Source organism: Ranitomeya imitator, chromosome 8, assembly GCF_032444005.1.
Source record: "Ranitomeya imitator isolate aRanImi1 chromosome 8, aRanImi1.pri, whole genome shotgun sequence".
Classification (NCBI taxonomy): domain Eukaryota; kingdom Metazoa; phylum Chordata; class Amphibia; order Anura; family Dendrobatidae; genus Ranitomeya; species Ranitomeya imitator.
Window position 1 is genome coordinate 178,638,840 of NC_091289.1, and position 21,978 is coordinate 178,660,817.

At 45.9% G+C, this 21,978-nt stretch overlaps 1 protein-coding gene across 4 annotated transcripts in view; it reads left to right on the forward strand.

The window, feature by feature from the left end:
- Positions 1 to 21,978, forward strand: part of DDAH1 (dimethylarginine dimethylaminohydrolase 1) — a 122,632-nt gene that overhangs the window by 35,971 nt on the left and 64,683 nt on the right. For 2 of the 4 annotated variants that reach the window (XR_011315095.1, XM_069737979.1), the window contains exon 1: positions 3,393 to 3,830. The exons of 1 other annotated variant lie outside the window; for it this stretch is intronic. Coding sequence is in view for 2 of the 3 variants with exons in the window: in XM_069737979.1 (XP_069594080.1) it covers positions 3,450 to 3,830 (381 nt within the window). In the remaining variant the exon portion in view is untranslated. Of the gene's footprint in view, positions 1 to 3,392; positions 3,831 to 6,779; positions 7,309 to 21,978 lie in introns of those variants that run through there. One more of the 4 variants, XM_069737980.1, reaches the window with a different exon arrangement.

The window sequence follows — 21,978 nt, forward strand, 5'->3', positions numbered from 1 at the left end:
CTAGTCCTCCTATTTACCTCGCCCCCCGGCCCCCATTTTGAACTATGGCCCCCCGATTCATTATTACATCTGCACCTGTTTCTAGTCTTTTTTTTTTTTTTTTGCATTTGTTACCCATTTTTCACCAAATAGATTTAGATTTTTTTTTTAATTTGTACTTTTCCTTAAGTCTATTTTTTTCATGTTTGTCCTTGTGGTCGTCGTTTTTGTTCTCCAGGCGTTTATGGCGGATTCATCAATTGCGTCTATTTCAAAAGTTGCTACATTTTAGAGCAAATGTTTTCCTGTCCCCAATGATTATTGTTTTTCATACAGCGGAAAATGTTGGTGCAAATATTAGATGAACGTGTAACATTTTATCAGATCATGTGCCCTTTTTGCTATCAAAATAAAGGCACAAGACAGGTAAAAGTAAAAAAAAACAAACACTTTTTTAATTTTGCGCAAATTTGTGTAACCCGTGCTCCATTTTGAAGGATTTGGAGAGAAAAAAAACAAATACAAATCAATGGATCATTTGTTAATTTCATTGGCTTTCTGCTCAGCCATTACAGGGGATCCCGACAATCCCTTTAAGAGAGCAGACGATTTTGCAGCGGGAAGATCAGTTTTCTCTCCGGTGACCAGTGTAGTATTGCAGTGACGTTTCGAGTCATCAGGGATTCCCTGCTCCTGACCTATAGAGGGGCACTCAAACCGAAGACCCCCTCATCCATATGTATTAATAGGGCAAATAAAATGGGTTAAAATTATAAAATAGAAAATTAAAGGGAATGTCTAAGATTAAAAATGGGGTCAGTTTTTTTTGCATCTGTGATAGAAATATATCTATAAAAAAAGTATGTGATCATAACCGCCCCATGAGGGGGGAGGGGAAATGGAGGAAATTGGCGCCAGTAAAACTGCAGAGTCATCTGAATATCACACATAAGCATTGATCGCTTCCTAAATGATGGTGGCCTCCTCCGTTCATAGCCTTAGGCCGCTGCCTTGCCTGCCTCACCATTGAATTGTCCCAGCTCTGCAGGTTTACAGTAAGCAAAGTAAAAAATTCCTTGCATTTTCCCTTTTAGCAGCGGCCGGAAGCCTTTCGTCCTCTGAGCCGCCTGCCTTTGATTTTATCATTTTGCTTCTTCCCATACAGGCTGCACTGGAGACCACCATGGAGCTTAAAGACCCCCCAATGCAACATGGAGATAACAGCAACTGAGGAGCCAATGACACCAAACGACACAGGTTAGAAATATAAAATTCCTTTAATCCAGAATTAATAGTCTGGGCCTGATGGATCCTCCCCGATCACATGATTGAGGGCTGGCGGCCTGGTTTGCAAACAGCGCCATGCTTTTCATAGTGGCTGTATTTGGTATTGCAGCTCAGTCCCATTCGCTTACATAAAGTAAGCTGAAATAATAATCACTGAACAGACCGGTGCAAACCTCCCCACCGGATGAAGGATAGTCGAAGGCTAGGCCATCAGTTTGCTAACTCTGCTTTCTTCTATAACAGTGCCACACCTGTCCATAGTTTGTATTGCAACTCAGCTGTATGAAAGTGAATGGGTGTCTTGGCAAGCCGGGTGACCCCCCCTATGGCTGCCTGTGTAAGGGCTTTAACCCAGCTTTCCTATACATCGTGCAGTGATATGGAAGTAGAGGACACTTCACTCCATACTTAATTACAAATTTGGCTTTTGCAGTATGAGTTAACTGAGAATCCTTCAGTGAGCTGGTTATGACAAAGAGTTTGTTACATTTTTATCCTGCTTTTTCCTACTCCTCTTAGCTTGTGGTTTATTGGTCAGCCATCAACTGAGATTAGTGTTTTCGGTCAGATTTTTAGTTGGCTCATTGGGAAAAAATGAGCCTTAAAAGCCAAACGGTGCAACATTTTTAAAGAAAACCCAATTGCAAAAATTGACAAGCGTTTAAGTCAGAGTGAACATTACACGATGTAATGCGTAATATCATCATCAGGACATTGATCTCTTCATATAGCACCAGCATATTCCACAGCGCTGTACAGATATTATCACCAGTCACACCAGTTCCTGTCCCCCAATGAGGCTCACAATTTATTTTTTCCTGTATTTGTTTTTTTACACTTCCTAAGAAACCAGGAAACTTCTTGTTATAGTTTGGAACTGCTGAAAGAGCGCAATAAAAACTCAGAAAGAAAATATAATATATAAAATCCATCCCGATATTGTCAGATTCAAACTGAAGACTGCAAGACACCAGTGCTAATCAATGGTCCAACATGGTGAATTAGGGCCTCATTTTTTCTTGAGACTTGATCAATGGAACTAGAGGACGAAGATCTCGCACCAATTCCTATATACTGTATACACATACAGCGATCTGGAAGGCAGAAACAGTAATCAACCATCTCTGCCTTCTCTAAGAGGAGTCTGGCTGTGTCTGACAGCCGGCTTCCCGCTCCTGCAGCCGCACGATCTCGTGCTCTATTATGTGGACCACCCAGACGTTAGTTTTCGTGGTCCGTTATTGATACCGATGGATCACGGACCCGTTATATTCACTCTGCCTCTATTGTACTTTTTTTTTTACATGTCATACAGATGACAAAAGAAAACCGGACACACGGCTGGCAATACGGATGACGCACGGATGACAGTCGTCTGCTTTTCCCGGATGATTTTTCGTACCTTATGAGTAGGAGAAGGTACGATTTTTGAATTTTTTTTTTTTTCCATATGCGAAAAATGGATTTTCGCGTCCAATTTTTGCACATTCAAAAAAAAAAAACAGACGGATAATTCTGACCAGAGTTTGATCGGAGCGTGATCCGATTGTCATCCCTGTCTCCACCGTCTCCATTCTATCAGTCTCTGAAAATCGCACCGTCCTTTTGCTGTCGTCCGATACTTTCCTGGCACTATTTACTTGCATGGCTGAGTGCGATCCAACCCCTCGGATCAAAATCGGACACGTCTCCCCGATTTCCACGGATCGTGAAAAATAACGGCCATGCGAATGGCTCCATAACATATCACGGGTCCGAGTGCTGAAAAACACTTGTACGTGAAAATCGGAAAATCAGTGTTCACCTACGATAAAAAAAACCTGAGCAAATTCTTGAACCCAGGTGAGATGATATAGAACCTTTCTTAGAATATTCGCACACGTTTCTGGGCATTTCTTACGTAAACCCTTCCAGCTATATTCCAGGGCGCAGACACATGTGAAACAAACAGCTGATCTCTCACGTTGAGCACCGCGACCTTTGCTTCCAGCCTGAGTCGCAGCAGAGCTAAACAGTAACTTCTGAATGGTGGGAATTCAACACCAATGTATTGAAAGGGGAAAACCTCGCCAATGAGGAGGCTCCGTGTCGTGTCAGTCAAAGGGACGGCCGGGGATCCAATCAGGGTCGCCCTTACATCTCCACTTTGGGATGCGGCTTGCGTGTTGCCTGCTTTGGCTGACATGCTGCCTGCAGCCCTACAATCTCCTGTCCATACTACTCTGAGGTTTATCTCTAGGCTCCGATATACCCAAAAGGCATCCATGGCCGCGCTGAACGCTCCCAGCTTTGGAAGATGCACGCACGTCATCACGCGGGCCATCCCTGATTCTTTGTGCCAGGAAGCTTTGCGGACAGATGGCGATTGCACGGTTGACCTGACCAAGGCTAGGCTCCATCACGAGCTTTATATTGGGGTCCTGAGGAACCGACTAGGTCTGAACGTGGTGGAGCTCCCTACGGATGAAAGCCTTCCCGACGCCCCGTTTGTGGAGGACACGGCGATTGTGTGCGAAGGAACAGCCCTGATCACCAGACCTGGAGCGCCGAGCAGAAGGAAGGAGGTACCGTACCCCAAAAGTGTCCGTACTGAGAACTAGTAGTAGTGCTGCCGTTTCATCCAGCGATCATACAGACATAATAGGTAAAATGTACTGTATGTATATGACGGATGTGAGCGCGTTCTCTGTACAGCGCCCCGGAGTGTGTTGGTGCTATACCAGCACGAAGTATAAAGGAGCATGTCATGATAGACAATAGATGTTTTTTTTTATTATTTATTTTTTATATATATAATTCACAAGCTTAGAATGAAGTTGCTGCCTATAGAAGTGTATGGGAGCCATTTTACAACACAACCTGTAATACACTAGTGTAGATGAAGCCATGAAATATATATATATATTTACTAAAATACCAAACTCAAGTAGTTTCTGCCATTAAAAAATTAAAAATAAATACATTATATATATATATATATATATATATATATATATATATATATATCAAGCTTAGAATGAAGTTGCTGCCTATAGAAGTGTATGAGAGCCATGTTGAAACAAAGCCTGTAATACACTTGTGCAGATGAGGCTCTTACAGGCCATTGTAACATTTTTTTCCATACACTTCTATAGGCAGCAGCGTCATTATAAGCTTGTGAATTAAGTATATATTTTTTTATGAATTTTATTCTTTTTTAATGGCTGAAACTACTGGAGTTTGTTATTTTAGTAATATATATATTGGTCTCATCTACCCTAGTGTGTTACAGCTTGTGTTGTAACAAGGCTCCCATGCACTTCTATGGGCAGCAACGTCTATAAGCATGTGACATATTTGTTATTACTATATTTTTGTTATTGGCTGATATCGATATTTTAGTGCAGCAAGTCCTCCCATGTCTATGGGAAGTAGTCGCTGTGCAGCATAGGGGACGACATCTGTTGTAGCCGCGGGTTGCGTTTATATGGATGGGAAGTTGAAGACGATCATTATATGGACGTCATATTCGTTCTCTAAAATACTATTGTTCCCTGTTATCAGCCACTTAATTCTGGAGAGAGGCAGAAAGGAGTTCCCCTCCGTTGGGTGAATGGGGGTCTCCCCTCCAGCTAAGATATGGAGGTACGAAGTGGAGCCCCCCACTCTATTACCCACTCGGCTTCCAGTAAAGGGATTCCTTGTCCTAAGTACATATATTAGCCATTCCCCACCATTTTCTAGATCTCTGCTTGCTGTCACTGAATGATTTTTTTTTTTTTTTACTTTTATTGTTTTTGCATTCAGATTTTAAAATACCTGGACACTGCTAGTCAAAACTTGAGGACTTTCTGAAAGTTTAGGAACATTTAAGGTCACGGAACTGCTACATTGTAGCTGCACATTGTCGCCAAGTATCGGGACAGAAGAGAGATTAGTCCTGTGTGTGTATTTAGCGCATCGATGAGAGTGTCTAGACTGGAGACAACTGTAGCAAATCCTCAGCTGTGAGAGGTATTGGGTTTGATTTTCGGCATCGGATTAGAGAAAACGGGGCACTTCTATTCACTGAAAGCGGCGAGCTTGAAAACAGCGAGTATTAAAAGTCCAAGGATGTTAGAAAATTTCCTTTTAACTCTTGGAGAATGGGCCCCACAATAATGGAACCTCTGAGCTCCGGTATTTAACCCTCTACATTCCACAATGGGCGCTATTCACTACATACCAATGTACCCCACCCCCATTCCCTATAGATCACGTTATAGGGGATACCTAGTATGGGAAGACAGTCCAGGGTAGACTGAAGGACCACAAGACTGTCTGACCATCTTCTTAAAGGGGTTGTCCATCACTGGACAACCCCCTTAATACTGGGTCTAGGGTGGTGAAAAACAATTAAAAAAAAAACCTTCTGGAGCAGTGTTGCTCCTCTATACTCAGCGCAGTATCACATCACTTTTCAATCCCTTTCACCTCTTTGGGTCGTCTAAAAACTTCAATTTATACATCTATGGGAGCCATATTACAAAACTATACGACTTGGACCAGTAGTGGACAACCCCTTTAAACACCTCACTTCATGCTATAAATATATTCCAAAACATTATAGCTGCAAAATAGAAATAAAAGCAAAAAAAAGTAATAATGAGAAAACCTACAAAAACATGATTTTTTTTTTTATAAGAAAAACTAATTAATAACTAAAAGTCATAAAACATAAAAAAACACGATCATTCAATACCCTCACACCTGTAAGGACCCGTAAATAAATGTTATTTATTTATGATCAGTTTATGCTGTAAATGTTAAAATTTGCTAAAATTGCAAACACAAATTTGCATTTGTTACAAAAATAAAACCACATAGTAAAGTCCCAAAATATGAAATTTTATGCAAACACCTTGTATGATTATAAGGCCATTTTCTCTCCATCGGAGAATTTTTCCAGAGGAAAAAAAAAAGTTTCTCCACCTTCTCTGTCATATTGGACTGCACTTGGATGTCATCTGAGTGCAATCCAATTTTTTTTTAAAGGGACCATAGACATGAATGGGTGAGTTTCATCCGATTCTCGGAGGCAAATTGTTCAAGTGGTCCGAGGAAAAAATTGGACATGGGCACGATTCCATAGAATAACATAGGGACGAGCGCTATACATCAAAAACCATGGATAGCGCTCGTCTGATTTTAAGCTCTAACTGTAATAATCTGTACAAAAAAAGTCAAGCATTATATAGAATTATTATCATTTTTGTATCCTGTAAATAAAAATAAAACTGGAGCAGAATAGTTTGGGGTTTTTTTCTGCATTTTTGCCAAAATAAAAATGTATATAAAATTATTATTAATATAAACTAATGTAAACAGGTCACAATTGTAATCTACAAAAATTACAGCAAAAAAAAAAAAAACAAACTGAGCAGAATGGAAACCGAGAGGGAAAGTAGGAAGCCTGAAGGGGTTAAGAATAGTAGTATGGATTGATGGCGATATTAGGGGCAGGGTCTCCGCTATGGGATTTCCTGGATGATGCTACAACCTGCTGCCGCTCATCAGTATGAATGAAGCCGCCGCGCTCGGCTCAGCACCAGGCAGGGATGCAGCTGTCATCCAATCAGCTGGCAGCGATAAGTGACCAATGGCAACCTGCATTACATCTCTGTTCTAGGGACCGCTTTACATTTGGGCTTTGCCTCTCGCTAGGGCTCTGTTTACACCGTGGGGCGCTGAACCCGGGCACGGTCCATTCAGTATTGTATCGCCATGTCTGTGCACCCTTTGTCAGGCTTAGGTAAATGCACGCACGCCATAGTGCGAGCCATCCCAGACTCCTTCAGCCAGCAGGCTCTCCGGATGGCACAAAGTGGAGAGGTGGACACCGCCAGGGCGAGGAGGGAGCTGGAGCTGTATACCAGGGTCTTAAAGGACAAGCTGGGGCTGCAGGTGGTCCAGTTAGAGGCCGAAAACACAATGCCGGATGCCCCCTTTGTGGAAGACATTGCTGTGGTGCTCAATGAAACCGCCCTGGTGACCAGACCTGGGGCCCCCAGCCGGAGGAAAGAGGTAAATGACCTACGACCTGGCGCTGTTAACCCTTTATTGCATGCCCAGAGAAGCGTAGAGAATATATATATATATATATATATATATATATATATATATATATATTTATTTATTTATTTATTTTTATTTTTTTATTATTTAATTTATATATTATTATATATATAATTTGTCCTTGCTTTTTTAATTATTATTATTATTATTATTATTATTATTTTTTTTTTATTTTTATTTTTTTTTTGTTTAAGATTGCATCCGTGTACAAGGTGTGGCTCCTGTGTGCCAGTCTTCTAGGGCCGGGCTGTGCCCACCAGCACCATCTGCTCGCTGCAAGCTGCTGATTAGGAATTTCAGGCTCTTATCAGCAGATTTAGCAAATGCAATTTACCCGACAGACAACAAAGGATTAAACATTTTTTTTTTTTTTTTTTTTACTATTTCCACGAATTCTCTAATTGTATGAAAGGCCGTAATCCGTGTTGGCGTCTGAGCTGTGCCAGGGCGAGATAACCGGAGGCACGATTACCACTGGTGAGATCTATGGAGAGATGGATGCATAGGTCACAAACCGCAGAAGATACAACATTATTATACAACACTTTGTATCTTCGGGGGATTGTCATCCAGCGTTCATTAACTATAAAGGCTGAATTACCGTAATGGCTGAGCGGCTGTCAGACGCCGGCTGGGGTCGGTAATGGGATATACACACAGACTGGAGGATAAATCCAGTAATCAATAATATGGAGGAGACGCAGCAGGTGCAGGGATAGAGCGCACTGCCTACAGACTGCTCACCGCCACATAGTGCCACAGCCCGCAAGGGAGTGTCCTGGCATGTAAGACGCTGATTTGGGTGCAGTCGCCATGTAATAATGAAGTTATCAATGATACAGAAGAATCCGAATACTGAATATTTCTATTTAATATTCTAATATATGAGAAATAATGCAAGACTAGGGTCAGCCGACGGATATTCTCATCCAAGAGAATCGGGATCCGATTTTTTTTTTCCGAATAAGTAGAAGATAAAAATTCTCCATTCTGCCATCTGAGTGCAGTCCACTTTTTTTTTTCTACCGACTCATTGACTTGCATGGTCGAATATCAGGTCAAACTCGTGCACACTGCGATTTATTTTTATTTTATCTCAGATAGACTATGAACATTTTTTTTTACATGTGCACGGCCTCATAGAATAACATTGCTCCAAGTGCGATCCTACGTTTTGTCGCATTACAAAAATGGCAGCACAGCACAAGTCTGAAAAATTACAGATGCAAACCTCCAGGCTTTAAGCCAAAAACAGCAAGTTCAAAAATAGCGGAACTCAACTATACATATATATGTGTCCAATATGTGTCCATATAGATCAATGATATCAGAGGTTCGCAGTGTTCACAGGCGCTGACAGGTAGCAGCGGTACTAGCACTGGGCAGGCGCTGACAGGTAGCTGCGGTACTAGCACTGGGCAGGTGCTGACAGGTAGCAGCGGTACTAGCACGGGGTAGGCGCTGACAGGTAGCAGCGGTACTAGCAGTGGGCAGGCGCTGACATGTAGCAGCGGTACTAGCACTGGGCAGGCGCTGACATGTAGCAGCAGTACTAGCACTGGGGAGGCGCTGACAGGTAGCAGCGGTACCAGTACTGGGCAGGCGCTGACATGTAGCAGCGGTACTAGCACTGGGCAGGCGCTGACAGGTAGCAGCGGTACTAGCACTGGGCAGGCGCTGACAGGTAGCAGCGGTACTAGCATTGGCAGGCACTGACAGGTAGCAGCGATACTAGCACTGGGCAGGCACTGTCATGTAGCAGCGGTACTAGCACTGGGCAGGCGCTGACAGGTAGCTGCGGTACTAGCACTGGGCAGGCGCTGACAGGTAGCAGCGGTACTAGCACTGAGCAGGCGCTGACAGGTACTAGCACTGGGCAGGCGCTGACAGGTAGTAGCGGTATTGGCACTGGGCAGGCGCTGACAGGTACCAGTGGTACTAGCACTGGGCATGCGCTGACAGGTACCAGCGGTACTAGCACTGGGCAGGCGCTGACAGGTAGCAGCGGTACTAGCACTGGGCAGGCGCTGACAGGTAGCAGCGGTACTAGCACTGGGCAGGCGCTGACAGGTACCAGCGGTACTAGCACTGGGCAGGCGCTGACAGGTAGCAGCGGTACTAGCACTGGGCAGGCGCTGACAGGTAGCAGCGATACTAGCACTGGGCAGGCGCTGACAGGTAGCAGCGATACTAGCACTGGGCAGGCGCTGACAGGTAGCTGCGGTACTAGCACTGGGCAGGCGCTGACAGGTAGCAGCGGTACTAGCACTGGGCAGGCGCTGACAGGTAGCTGCGGTACTAGCACTGGGCAGGCGCTGACAGGTAGCTGCGGTACTAGCACTGGGTAGGCGCTGACAGGTAGCAGCGGTACTAGCACTGGGCAGGCGCTGACAGGTAGCAGCGGTACTAGCACTGGGCAGGCGCTGACAGGTAGCTGCGGTACTAGCACTGGGTAGGCGCTGACAGGTAGCAGCGGTACTAGCACTGGGCAGGCGCTGACAGGTAGCTGCGGTACTAGCACTGGGCAGGCGCTGACAGGTAGCTGCGGTACTAGCACTGGGCAGGCGCTGACAGGTAGCTGCGGTACTAGCACTGGGCAGGCGCTGACAGGTAGCAGCGGTACTAGCACTGGGCAGGCGCTGACAGGTAGCTGCGGTACTAGCACTGGGTAGGCGCTGACAGGTAGCAGCGGTACTAGCACTGGGCAGGCGCTGACAGGTAGCTGCGGTACTAGCACTGGGCAGGCGCTGACAGGTAGCTGCGGTACTAGCACTGGGCAGGCGCTGACAGGTAGCTGCGGTACTAGCACTGGGCAGGCGCTGACAGGTAGCAGCGGTACTAGCACTGGGCAGGCGCTGACAGGTAGCTGCGGTACTAGCACTGGGTAGGCGCTGACAGGTAGCAGCGGTACTAGCACTGGGCAGGCGCTGACAGGTAGCTGCGGTACTAGCACTGGGCAGGCGCTGACAGGTAGCTGCGGTACTAGCACTGGGCAGGCGCTGACAGGTAGCTGCGGTACTAGCACTGGGCAGGTGCTGACAGGTAGCAGCGGTACTAGCACTGGGCAGGCGCTGACAGGTAGCAGCGGTACTAGCACTGGGCAGGCGCTGACAGGTAGCAGCGGTACTGGGCGATCTTCTGTCTGCACCACACCCCGCTCCAGCTTTGTTGCAGTGTTCATGAGTTACACAAAGCTTGGAAGGACTGTCTGTCGCTACATAATGGCTGGGGAACGGGCAGCCAGCCGGAAAATGAGTCTCTAAGTGGCGGGGAGGGAAGTGGAGTTGGAAGCCTTCCTGAGAAAAACAAAATAATGGCAAGAAAAATCCCATTCTAATAAATAGCGGGGAGATTGCAGGAGATGCCATCGATTTCAAAGCGATGTGCAGATCCTTCTTACGAAATCTTGTATTTTAACGATGTGTTTTTAGTTTAGAACTTGCCCAGAACTTTAATAGATCTTTCTGTTTGGTAAACGATGGAAAGTTTTTGCTGCTAAATAAAAAGATTTCATTTTCTCATAATGCAAAAATAGAAGCAGCGTGACCTTGTAAATATCCCCCCAAAATATTTTCCACTCACAATGACAGACACTGGGACTTAGTTGTATTTTTATTAAACAGACAAATACTTCTTTCTGATGGATCGTTGGCCTGGGGACAGACTTGGTGACATGTTTTTGCATTTGGTGGGGTCTCGGCACATGGACCCCTAGTTATGCTATCTTTTTCTCAAGGAGGGAAAAACTGTAATATTTCCCGTTTGATTGAATTCTATATATATTCTAAGAAAAAAAACAACAGAAGCAATAAAAAAAAAAATCACCTTTTGTAGATTGTGATGATTTTAAAAGAAACTTCCATGCGATTCCCTTATAGCAGACCTGGGCAAAGTGTGGCCATTTGGCTGTTCTGATTCAGCCCGCGGCCTGGAGAGCTAAAGAGCTGGATACAGTGGTGTCCCACCCAACATGGCGGCCCCCCCACCCGGCTTCTCACTTTCACCAGCATCTGCTTCCTATGGAGTCTGCATCCTCGGGATACCGATACCAGTGAAAACCATGATTGATCAGGGAGTCATCGTCTCCCTCTCACATCATTGAGCCTGTGTGTCTGAGAGCGCAGCAGGAGCGATAACGACACTACATTGCACCACTTGTTCCTCCGTACACAGCGAAGACCGCAGCAGCAAGGAAACGGGGATAGTTGAGTAGATTTAGTTGTTTTTTTTTTATTGACCATACACTGTGGAAACATCATTATGTGCAAGGGGGCTTTGTGGGTATATTATACTGTGTAGTGGGCTGTGTGGCAATGTCATGCTTTGTGGTGGGGACGTTATACTACTTCGGGGCTCTGTGAAAGCAGTCTCTTCTTACTTCAGCACTCTTAGTATCTCCAGTATTAGATCAGATGAAATGGTGGCCAGCAGTGTGAGCAGCATCTTCTCACCTTAGCAGCTCAGGTATTATTAGTATTAGATTACATACATGGGATGGACAGCAATGTGAACAGCCTCTTCTTAGCTTAGCACCCTGTTATCTTCAGTATTAGGTCAGATAGATAGTGTGTACAGCATTGTGAGAGGCCTCTGCTTACCTCAGGACCCCTGGTATCTTCAGTATTAGGTCAGATAAATAGTATGTACAGCAGTGTAAGCAGCCTCTTCTTACCTCAGCACTAATGGTATTTCCAGTATTAGATCAGAAGGACAGGGTGGACAGTAGTGTGAGCAGCCACTTATTACCTCAGCACCCCTGGTATCTCCAGTAGTAGATTAGATAGAAAGGCAGGGTAGACAGCAGTGTGAGCAGCCTCTTCTTACCTCAACACCACTTATACCTCCAGTATTAGGTCAGATAGATAGTGTGAACAGCATTGAGAGGCCTCTGCTTACCTCAGGACCCCTGGTATCTTCAGTATTAGGTCAGATAGATAGTATGTACAGCAGTGTGAGCAGCTTCTTCTTACCTCAGCGCTTATGATATTTCCAGTATTAGATCAGATGGACAGGGTGGACAGTAGTGAGAGCAGCCACTTATTACCTCAGCACCCCTGGCATGTCCAGTATTAAGTCAGATAGATAGTGTGGACAGCAGTGTGAGTGGCCTCTGCTTACCTTAACACTTCTGGTATCTTCAGTATTAGGTCAGATAGGCAGAGTGTACAGCAGTGTTAGCAGTCTCTTATTACCTCAGCACTCCTGGTATCTCCAGTATTAGGTCAGATAGACAGTGTGGACAGCAGTGTGAGAAGCCTCTTCTTACTTCAGCACCCCTGGTATCTCCAGTAGTAGATTAGATAGAAAGGCAGGGTAGACAGCAGTGTGAGCAGCCTCTTCTTACCTCAACACCCCTTATACCTCCAGTATTAGGTCAGATAGATAGTGTGGACAGCAGTGTGAGCGGCCCCACCTTACCTCAGCACTTCTGGTGTCTTCAGTATTAGATCAGACTGGCAGGGTGGACAGCAGTGTGAGCAGCCTCTTCTCTCAGCAGTCCTGATATCTCCAGTATTAGCTCAGAGAGGCAGGGTGGGCAGCAGTGTGAACAGCTTCTTCTTACCTCAGCACCCCTGGTATCTCCAGTACTAATCAGATAGACAGGGTGGACAGCATTGTGAGCAGCCTCTTCTTACCTCAGCAGCCTGACATTCCATTATTAGATCAGATAGACAGGGTGGACAGCAGTGTGAGCAGCCTGTTCTTACCTCAGCACCCTGACATCTCCAGTATTAGATCAGATAGACAGTGTGGACAGCAGTGTGAGCAGCCTCTTCTTACCTCAGCACCCTGACATCTCCAGTATTAGATAGACAGTGTGGACAGCAGTGTGAGCAACCTCTTCTTACCTCAGCACCCTGACATCTCCAGTATTAGATAGATAGGGTGGACAGCAGTGTGAGCGGCCTCTTCTTACCTCAGCACCCTGAGATCTCCAGTATTAGATAGGGTGGACAGCAGTGTGAGCAGCCTCTTCTTACCTCAGCACCCTGACATCTCCAGTATTAGATAGACAGGGTGGACAGTAGTGTGAGCAACCTCTTCTTAGCTCAGCACCCTGACATCTCCAGTATTAGATAGACAGGGTGGACAGCAGTGTGAGCAGCTTCTTCTTACCTCAGCACCCTGACATCTCCAGTATTAGATAGATAGGGTGGACAGCAGTGTGAGTAGCCTCTTCTTACCTCAGCACCCTGACATCTCCAGTATTAGATAGACAGGGTGGACAGCAGTGTGAGCAGCCTCTTTATACCTCAGCACCCTGACATCTCCAGTATTAGATAGACAGGGTGGACAGCAGTGTGAGCAGCCTCTTTATACCTCAGCACCTCTGGTATCTCCAGTATTAGATCACATAGACAGGGTGGACAGCAGTGTGAGCAGCCTCTTTATACCTCAGCACCCTGACATCTCCAGTATTAGATAGACAGGGTGGACAGCAGTGTGAGCAGCCTCTTTATACCTCAGCACCTCTGGTATCTCCAGTATGAGATCACATAGACAGGGTGGACAGCAGTGTGAGCAGCCTCTTTATACCTCAGCACCCTGACATCTCCAGTATTAGGCTATGTTCACACTAGCGTTGTGCGCCGCTGCGTCGGCGACGCACAACGCACCGAAAAACGCGTGCAAACGCACGCAAAAACGCTGCGTTTTTCGACGCGTGCGTCGTTTTTTGACGAAAATCGGACGCAAGAAAAATGCAACTTGTTGCGTTTTCTTGGTCCGACGCTAGCGTCAAAAAAGACGCACGTGTCGGAAAACGCAACAAGCAAAAACGCATGCGTCCCCCATGTTAAACATAGGGGCGCATGACGCGTGCGTCGCCGCTGCGTCGCCCGACGCTAGCGCGACGCACACTAGCCGAACGCTAGTGTGAACGTAGCCTTAGATAGACAGGGTGGTCAGCAGTGTGAGCAGCCTCTTCTTACCTCAGCACCTCTGGTATCTCCAGTATTAGATCACATAGACAGGGTGGTCAGCAGTGTGAGCAGCCTCTTCTTACCTCAGCACCTCTGGTATCTCCAGTATTAGATCAGAATATCTACTGGGGGCACATCTTCCTGCTCATAGACTCTTGTCCTACTTAACACTCTTGTCAGTGTAACAAGGCAGCAACCTTTTTAATGTACTGCAGTGATTACCTCCCTAGAAAAAAAACTATTGTAATTTGCTAACTAAAGGTTTTTAGGAATTTTATTTATGATGGTATTTCCTTTTGCTTATTTTTTTCTGAGGCCATTCACATAAATCACTTGGCATCAGGAAGTATAAATGGTTTAATTCTTGACATCTGCGGTTGTTTTCTAGAATGTTCTGTTACGGTAAGCCTATATGGCGTTTTATCATGGACTGTTTACTGTACATTATGGGCCACACATTGCTGACAATCCAGTCTGCAGTTAATTATTACTAGGCAGCAGATTTTCATTGTAGTCTAATCTTTAGTCACATTCTCTTTTTTATTAGTTTTTTTTGCAGCTCAGTGAATTTACAGTAAAGATCGGTACACAAGACATAGTAGTGTTATCCATACAGTCAATTTCTAGGCAGTACATATTGGTGGAAATACAAGTTGAGCTTCGGGTTAGGGAAAAGTGTTTTTTTTTTTTGGTTAGAGATGACCATGATCTTCACATTCAATATCTAAGTCTCATATTAGACTTTTGGGAAGCCAAGAAAAGGGGAGCAGTCTGGTGGGGTCCTCACTTTGTAAAACTGCTTTTTACCATTTTTGCCTTCTGACCTCATGACCGTGCAGAGTCACCATTTTGTACACAAGGAAGGAACAAGTTTGGTGACCGCGATGTTCTTTCCATATATATGAGGGTCCTCCAAATGGCTCCTCGTGTCTCCTCTTCTCAGGCCCCTGTGAGCATGGTTGAAGGCAGGTCAGGTCACAGAACAATAATGCCCAACCTCACTAAATGTGGTTCTTCCATCTAATAAAGTGGTGGCATATCTGAAGTGCTCAGCTACCCACCTGTAAAGAGAATTTAGGTGGCCATTTTCGTCCTTTTTTTCGTATAGCCTCACAGGTACTTGAATGAAACTGAGTTGTAGTACATCGAACCTGTGCATGAAAAATGCAATAAGTGCCACTTCCAGGACCTCAGCTGATGGCCAGATTAGAAGGCTGTGGTACTCTAAGCGCTATAGTCTATCTTTCAGTTGCATGGGTCATAGAGGTTAAGATGGCAATACACGCTCAATAGCTGTCAGCTAAACCCTTTTCCTCCTGACATCTCCATATACTTGCGAGCTTGGTTCGGTCAAGTGTTCATGTCTTCTTAATGGTGGACAAAAGTAAGCCAGTGGCCAACAGCTCTGGCATCAGCTTGTACCTATAATTCAACATGTCGAAACATGTTTTTCCCTCAATATAAGTCAAAAGAAAGTTTGCCCAACATCAAGTGGTCAACTGCGCCCCTCCGATGCAGCCAGGTTTTGCCAACCTTAAGCTGCATTTAGGGCTTTGTGCATATGACCGTATTTTCGGATCGCGTGCGATCCAACAAAACATTGGATGGAACTCTGACCAATGTTATTTTATGGGGATGGACAGAGACCTGGTCCGAGGAAAAAAATTGTAACATACCCGATTTTGATCTAATAATTGGCTCGCACTCGGCCATGCAAATCAATGAGTCTGTGGATTTTCACGGAATGACAAAATGGAGAAGGTGGAGACATTTTTATTATCCTCATAAGAGAAAATCGGATCACACTTTTAACCAGAGTGTGATTAGCATACTGGGACCGATTTTCTCGGATGAGGGAATATCCGGTGGTGTGACCCTGGCCCTAAGAACACTCATTTCATGATAATCTTTCAGTGTAATCCGGCTACCAATCACTCTATAAATGGGCCAAACACATGTTCATCCAGGGAAAAGATCGTCATTCTCGGCGGTGCATCGTTCTGTAGAAACAGGATTCTCACTGCCGAGAACCATGGCGGCCTATGTGTACGGAGCGATCTAGTATAGGACCAGGATCGACCGATCAGTGTGCTTTGTTTACCGTTGTCCGCCTGGCTAGTAAACAACCACCGATTAGTAAAAGTTTACCGGTCGTTTAGTGCCGCCGGTCGGTCTGTTTTAACGTACCATTATTCTATTGTGTATGACCACCAGCGTTCCTCAAAAAAAGCATGGGAGATTAGTGGACAGGCCCCTAATTTAGTGGGAAACGTCTTTTTGATGCTCGCAAATCCACAAAAAATTGATTTCCAAAATTCGGTGGGAAGTCTTCTTGGAAGATTGTAGATGGGTTGGTCAGGTGTCCAGAATAGACCACATACATGCTAGCCACCTTAGGGAGAGACCCAAGTTGGGCTAAATGTAGCGGGACGAAAGAGACCGAAAAGCCCTCTACTTAAAGGAAATACATAGTGGATGCTTTCCTGAAACGGAAAGTACTTGCAAGCAGCATAATACAAAGAATAGCAGGTTTACCCAGAATCCTTTGCAGTAGGCGGAGCTATGGAAAGAGATGATTTGCATAGCTCCGCCTACAGAATAGACCATGCATCATGAATGTGGGTGATAGTATCCGCTCCAGCTGCTGACATTAGGTTGGACAAATGTACCCAGAGATAACCGGTTGGCGAGCCGGCAGTGCATCTGATATAGCAGTAGGACTTCACGGTATTTCTGCAATGTGGGTGGATGAATGAATGTCTTCGAGCTCAAGGATTTCCATATTGGCAATCTTCTGCTTATTGTCCACTCGAGCGTCATCTATAATCATGAGCAATTATGCAGATTCCCAGCTCTGTGTCCCTTATATAGATAATTGTAGACTTCACCTTTAATTTTGGAGGAGACATGGCAGATAATGTATTAGCCTGGCAGCTGAAGCTTTCGGCTCTCCCACCTGGATGATCCCGTGACCGGAGAGATTCTATACATTCTTTTGACAGGAAGATGCAGAAGAAAATGAGACATTTTGGTGACCTGGTGGCACACTGTGAAAATAACAGAATATTGTGAAATGGAAGAGGAAGCAATTAAACTTCACATTTCTGAGCAGCGGGCGGCCAGTGACTGTGGGATTTTTTTCTTTTTTTTTTTGGGCCAATGTTCAATCAGTTGTCATTGTGCATGCCCACAGATGCACTTCAATTATCGACTGCGTGGTGTGCACAATTATGTAAATGTGTGTACAGGGATCTAGAAGAGCTCTCATATTTAAGTGCTCAAACATATCAGATGAACGTCTGGCGACTGGCCAACCATCCAATATGTATGTAGGTGTCCTTATTCTCCCTGATGGTAGATGTCAACAGACATCAGGATTGGGCATGTTCGATTTCAACATGCCCGATCCTTTGTTCTCATTAGACCACTGCAGCCAATCACCGGTCAATCACAGAGGTGATGCTTATAGTTCTGTACTACGGAGACGTGCTCACACACCAAGTACATACCATCATATGGTGCTCACACACCAGGCATCATACCCCCATATGGTGCTCACACACCAGGCATCATACCACCATATGGTGCCCACACACCACATACATACCACCATATGGTGCTCACACACCAGCTACATGCAACCATATGGTGCTCACACACCAGGCATCATGCCACCATATGGTGCCCACACGCCACGTACATACCACCATATGGTGCTCACACACCAGATACATACCCCCTTATGGTGCTCACACACCAGGTACATTCCACCATATAGTGCTCACACACCAGGTACATTCCACCATATGGTGCTCACACACCAGGTACATTCCACCATGTGGTGCTCACACACCAGGGGCATTCCACCATATGGTGCTCACACACCAGGTACATTACATCATGGTGCTCACACACCAGGTACATACGACCATATGGTGCTCACACACCAGGTACATACCACCATATGGTGCCCACACCCAAGTACATACCACCATATGGTGCTCACACACTAGGTACATTCCACCATATGGTGCTCACACACCAGGCATCATACCACCATATGGTGCCCACACCCAAGTACATACCACCATATGGTGCTCACACACCAGGTACATTCCATCATATGGTGCTCACACACCAGGTACATTCCACCATATGGTGCTCACACACCAGGTACATTCCACCATATGGTGCTCACACACCAGGTACATTCCACCATATGGTGCTCACACACCAGGTACATTCCACCATATAGTGCTCACACACCAGGTACATTCCACCATATGGTGCTCACACACCAGGTACATTCCACCATGTGGTGCTCACACACCAGGTACATTCCACCATGTGGTGCTCACACACCAGGTACATTCCACCATGTGGTGCTCACACACCAGGTACATTCCACCATATGGTGCTCACACACCAGGTACATTCCACCATATGGACTAATCCACCTGTCCCCCCGCTATTCCCCAGCCTCTCCCCTGTGTCAAGCCCTTCACTGGCTTCCTATCGCCCAGAGACTCCAGTTCAAAACCCTCACACTGACATACAAAGCCATCCACAACCTGTCTCCTCCATACATCTGTGACATGGTCTCCCGGTACCTACCTACACGCGACCTCCGATCCTCCCAAGACCTCCTTCTCTACTCCCCTCTCATCTCTTCTTCCCATAACCGCATCCAAGACTTCTCCCGTGCTTCCCCCATACTCTGGAACTCTCTACCCCAACACATCAGACTTGCGCCTACCATAGAAACATTCAAAAAGAACCTGAAGACTCATCTCTTCCGACAAGCCTACAGCCTGCAGTGATCCTCAACCTACTGAACAGCCGTACAGCCAGCTCTTCCCTCTCCTAGTGTATCCTCACCCACCCCCTGCAGACTGTGAGCCCTCGCGGGCAGGGTCCTCCCTCCTTATGTACTCGTGTGCCTTGTTATCTGCTCATGTTTAATGTATTTGTCTATATTTGCCCCATATTCACATGTAAAGCGCCATGGAATAAATGGCGCTATAAAAATGTATAATAATAATAATAATAATAATATGGTGCTCACACACCAGGTACATTCCACCATATGGTGCTCACACACCAGGTACATTCCACCATATGGTGCTCACACACCAGGTACATTCCACCATATGGTGCTCACACATCAGGTACATTCCACCATATGGTGCTCACACATCAGGTACATTCCACCATATAGTGTTCACACACCAGGTACATTCCACCATGTGGTGCTCACACACCAGGTACATTCCACCATATAGTGTTCACACACCAGGTACATTCCACCATGTGGTGCTCACACACCAGGTACATTCCACCATGTGGTGCTCACACACCAGGTACATTCCACCATGTGGTGCTCACACATCAGGTACATTCCACCATGTGGTGCTCACACACCAGGTACATTCCACCGTGTGGTGCTCACACACCAGGTACATTCCACCATGTGGTGCTCACACATCAGGTACATTCCACCATATGGTGCTCACACACCAGGTACATTCCACCATATAGTGCTCACACACCAGGTACATTCCACCATGTGGTGCTCACACACCAGGTACATTACATCATGGTGCTCACACACCAGGTACATACGACCATATGGTGCTCACACACCAGGTACATACCACCATATGGTGCCCACACCCAAGTACATACCACCATATGGTGCTCACACACTAGGTACATTCCATCATATGGTGCTCACACACCAGGTACATACGACCATATGGTGCTCACACACTAGGTACATTACGCCATATGGTGCTCACACACCAGGCATCATACCACCATATGGTGCCCACACCCAAGTACATTCCACCATATGGTGCTCACACACCAGGTACATTCCACCATATGGTGCTCACACACCAGGTACATTCCACCATATGGTGCTCACACATCAGGTACATTCCACCATATGGTGCTCACACATCAGGTACATTCCACCATATGGTGCTCACACACCAGGTACATACGACCATATGGTGCTCACACACCAGGTACATTCCACCATATGGTGCTCACACACCAGGTACATACGACCATATGGTGCCCACACCCAAGTACATACCACCATATGGTGCTCACACACTAGGTACATTCCATCATATGGTGCTCACACACCAGGTACATACGACCATATGGTGCTCACACACTAGGTACATTCCACCATATGGTGCCCACACACCAGGTACATACAACCATATGGTGCTCACACACCAGGCATCATACCACCATATGGTGCTCACACGCCAGGTACATACAACCATATGGTGCCCACACCCAAGTACATACCACCATATGGTGCTCACACGCCAGGCATCATACCACCATATGGTGCTCACACGCCAGGTACATACAACCATATGGTGCCCACACCCAAGTACATACCACCATATGGTGCTCACACGCCAGGCATCATACCCCCATATGGTGCTCACATACCAGGCATCATACCCCCATATGGTGCTCACATACCAGGCATCATACCACCATATGGTGCTCACACGCCAGGCATCATACCCCCATATGGTGCTCACACACCAGGCATCATACCCCCATATGGTGCTCACATACCAGGCATCATACCCCCATATGGTGCTCACACGCCAGGCATCATACCACCATATGGTGCTCACACGCCAGGCATCATACCCCCATATGGTGCTCACATACCAGGCATCATACCCCCATATGGTGCTCACATACCAGGCATCATACCACCATATGGTGCTCACACGCCAGGCATCATACCCCCATATGGTGCTCACACGCCAGGCATCATACCCCCATATGGTGCTCACATACCAGGCATCATACCCCCATATGGTGCTCACATACCAGGCATCATACCACCATATGGTGCTCACATACCAGGCATCATACCCCCATATGGTGCTCACACACCAGGCATCATACCCCCATATGGTGCTCACACGCCAGGCATCATACCATCATATGGTGTGCACACGCTAGGTACGTACCATCATATAGTGCTCACATACCAGTACATTATTAACAGCGCCTTACAAAATGTAATTGACACTGCTATAATTCATATTCTGTTTTGTGGTGGTCACAATCCTCCGGAACACTTATTCGACCACAAAGATCACACATCCCTAAAGTCGACCCTAAATGCATATTTGTGACTAGTCAGTATGGTCAACTGACCATACACAGGGGATTGTAACTGAATAATCCCATCCGTCTCAGACTTTTAATAAAGTTGTCAAATGGCAAAAGTTTTCAATAACTTTGACTTTTTTTCCTCTCGTCCTGATTGTGCTAAATATGTCACTTTTAATCATTATTTTTGGGGGAACACGAATCCGGAATTGCCAGCCTGGAGAGATGTAGATAAGCCGCCCCGACTAATATCATCACATCTATGGGCTCGCCGGCTCGTGTGCCGATATTTTAATCTCCGCGGGGTGTGTGGTGCCAGTAACTGGAGCTACATATAATTTAACGGTGGCTCCTGATATTTTACACGCCATTGCCCATAGTTAGGGGTTAAATGTCAGCGGAGTTGACATGTAATATGGGGGGCAGCAGGTGGTCAGAGGTGCACACAACATATCTGGGAACAAAGCCGCCTTGTGAGTGGGACATTGGGGGCATTGTTCTGTCGCTCGGTTTTAGCATTCCATTGTCGGTCCTATAA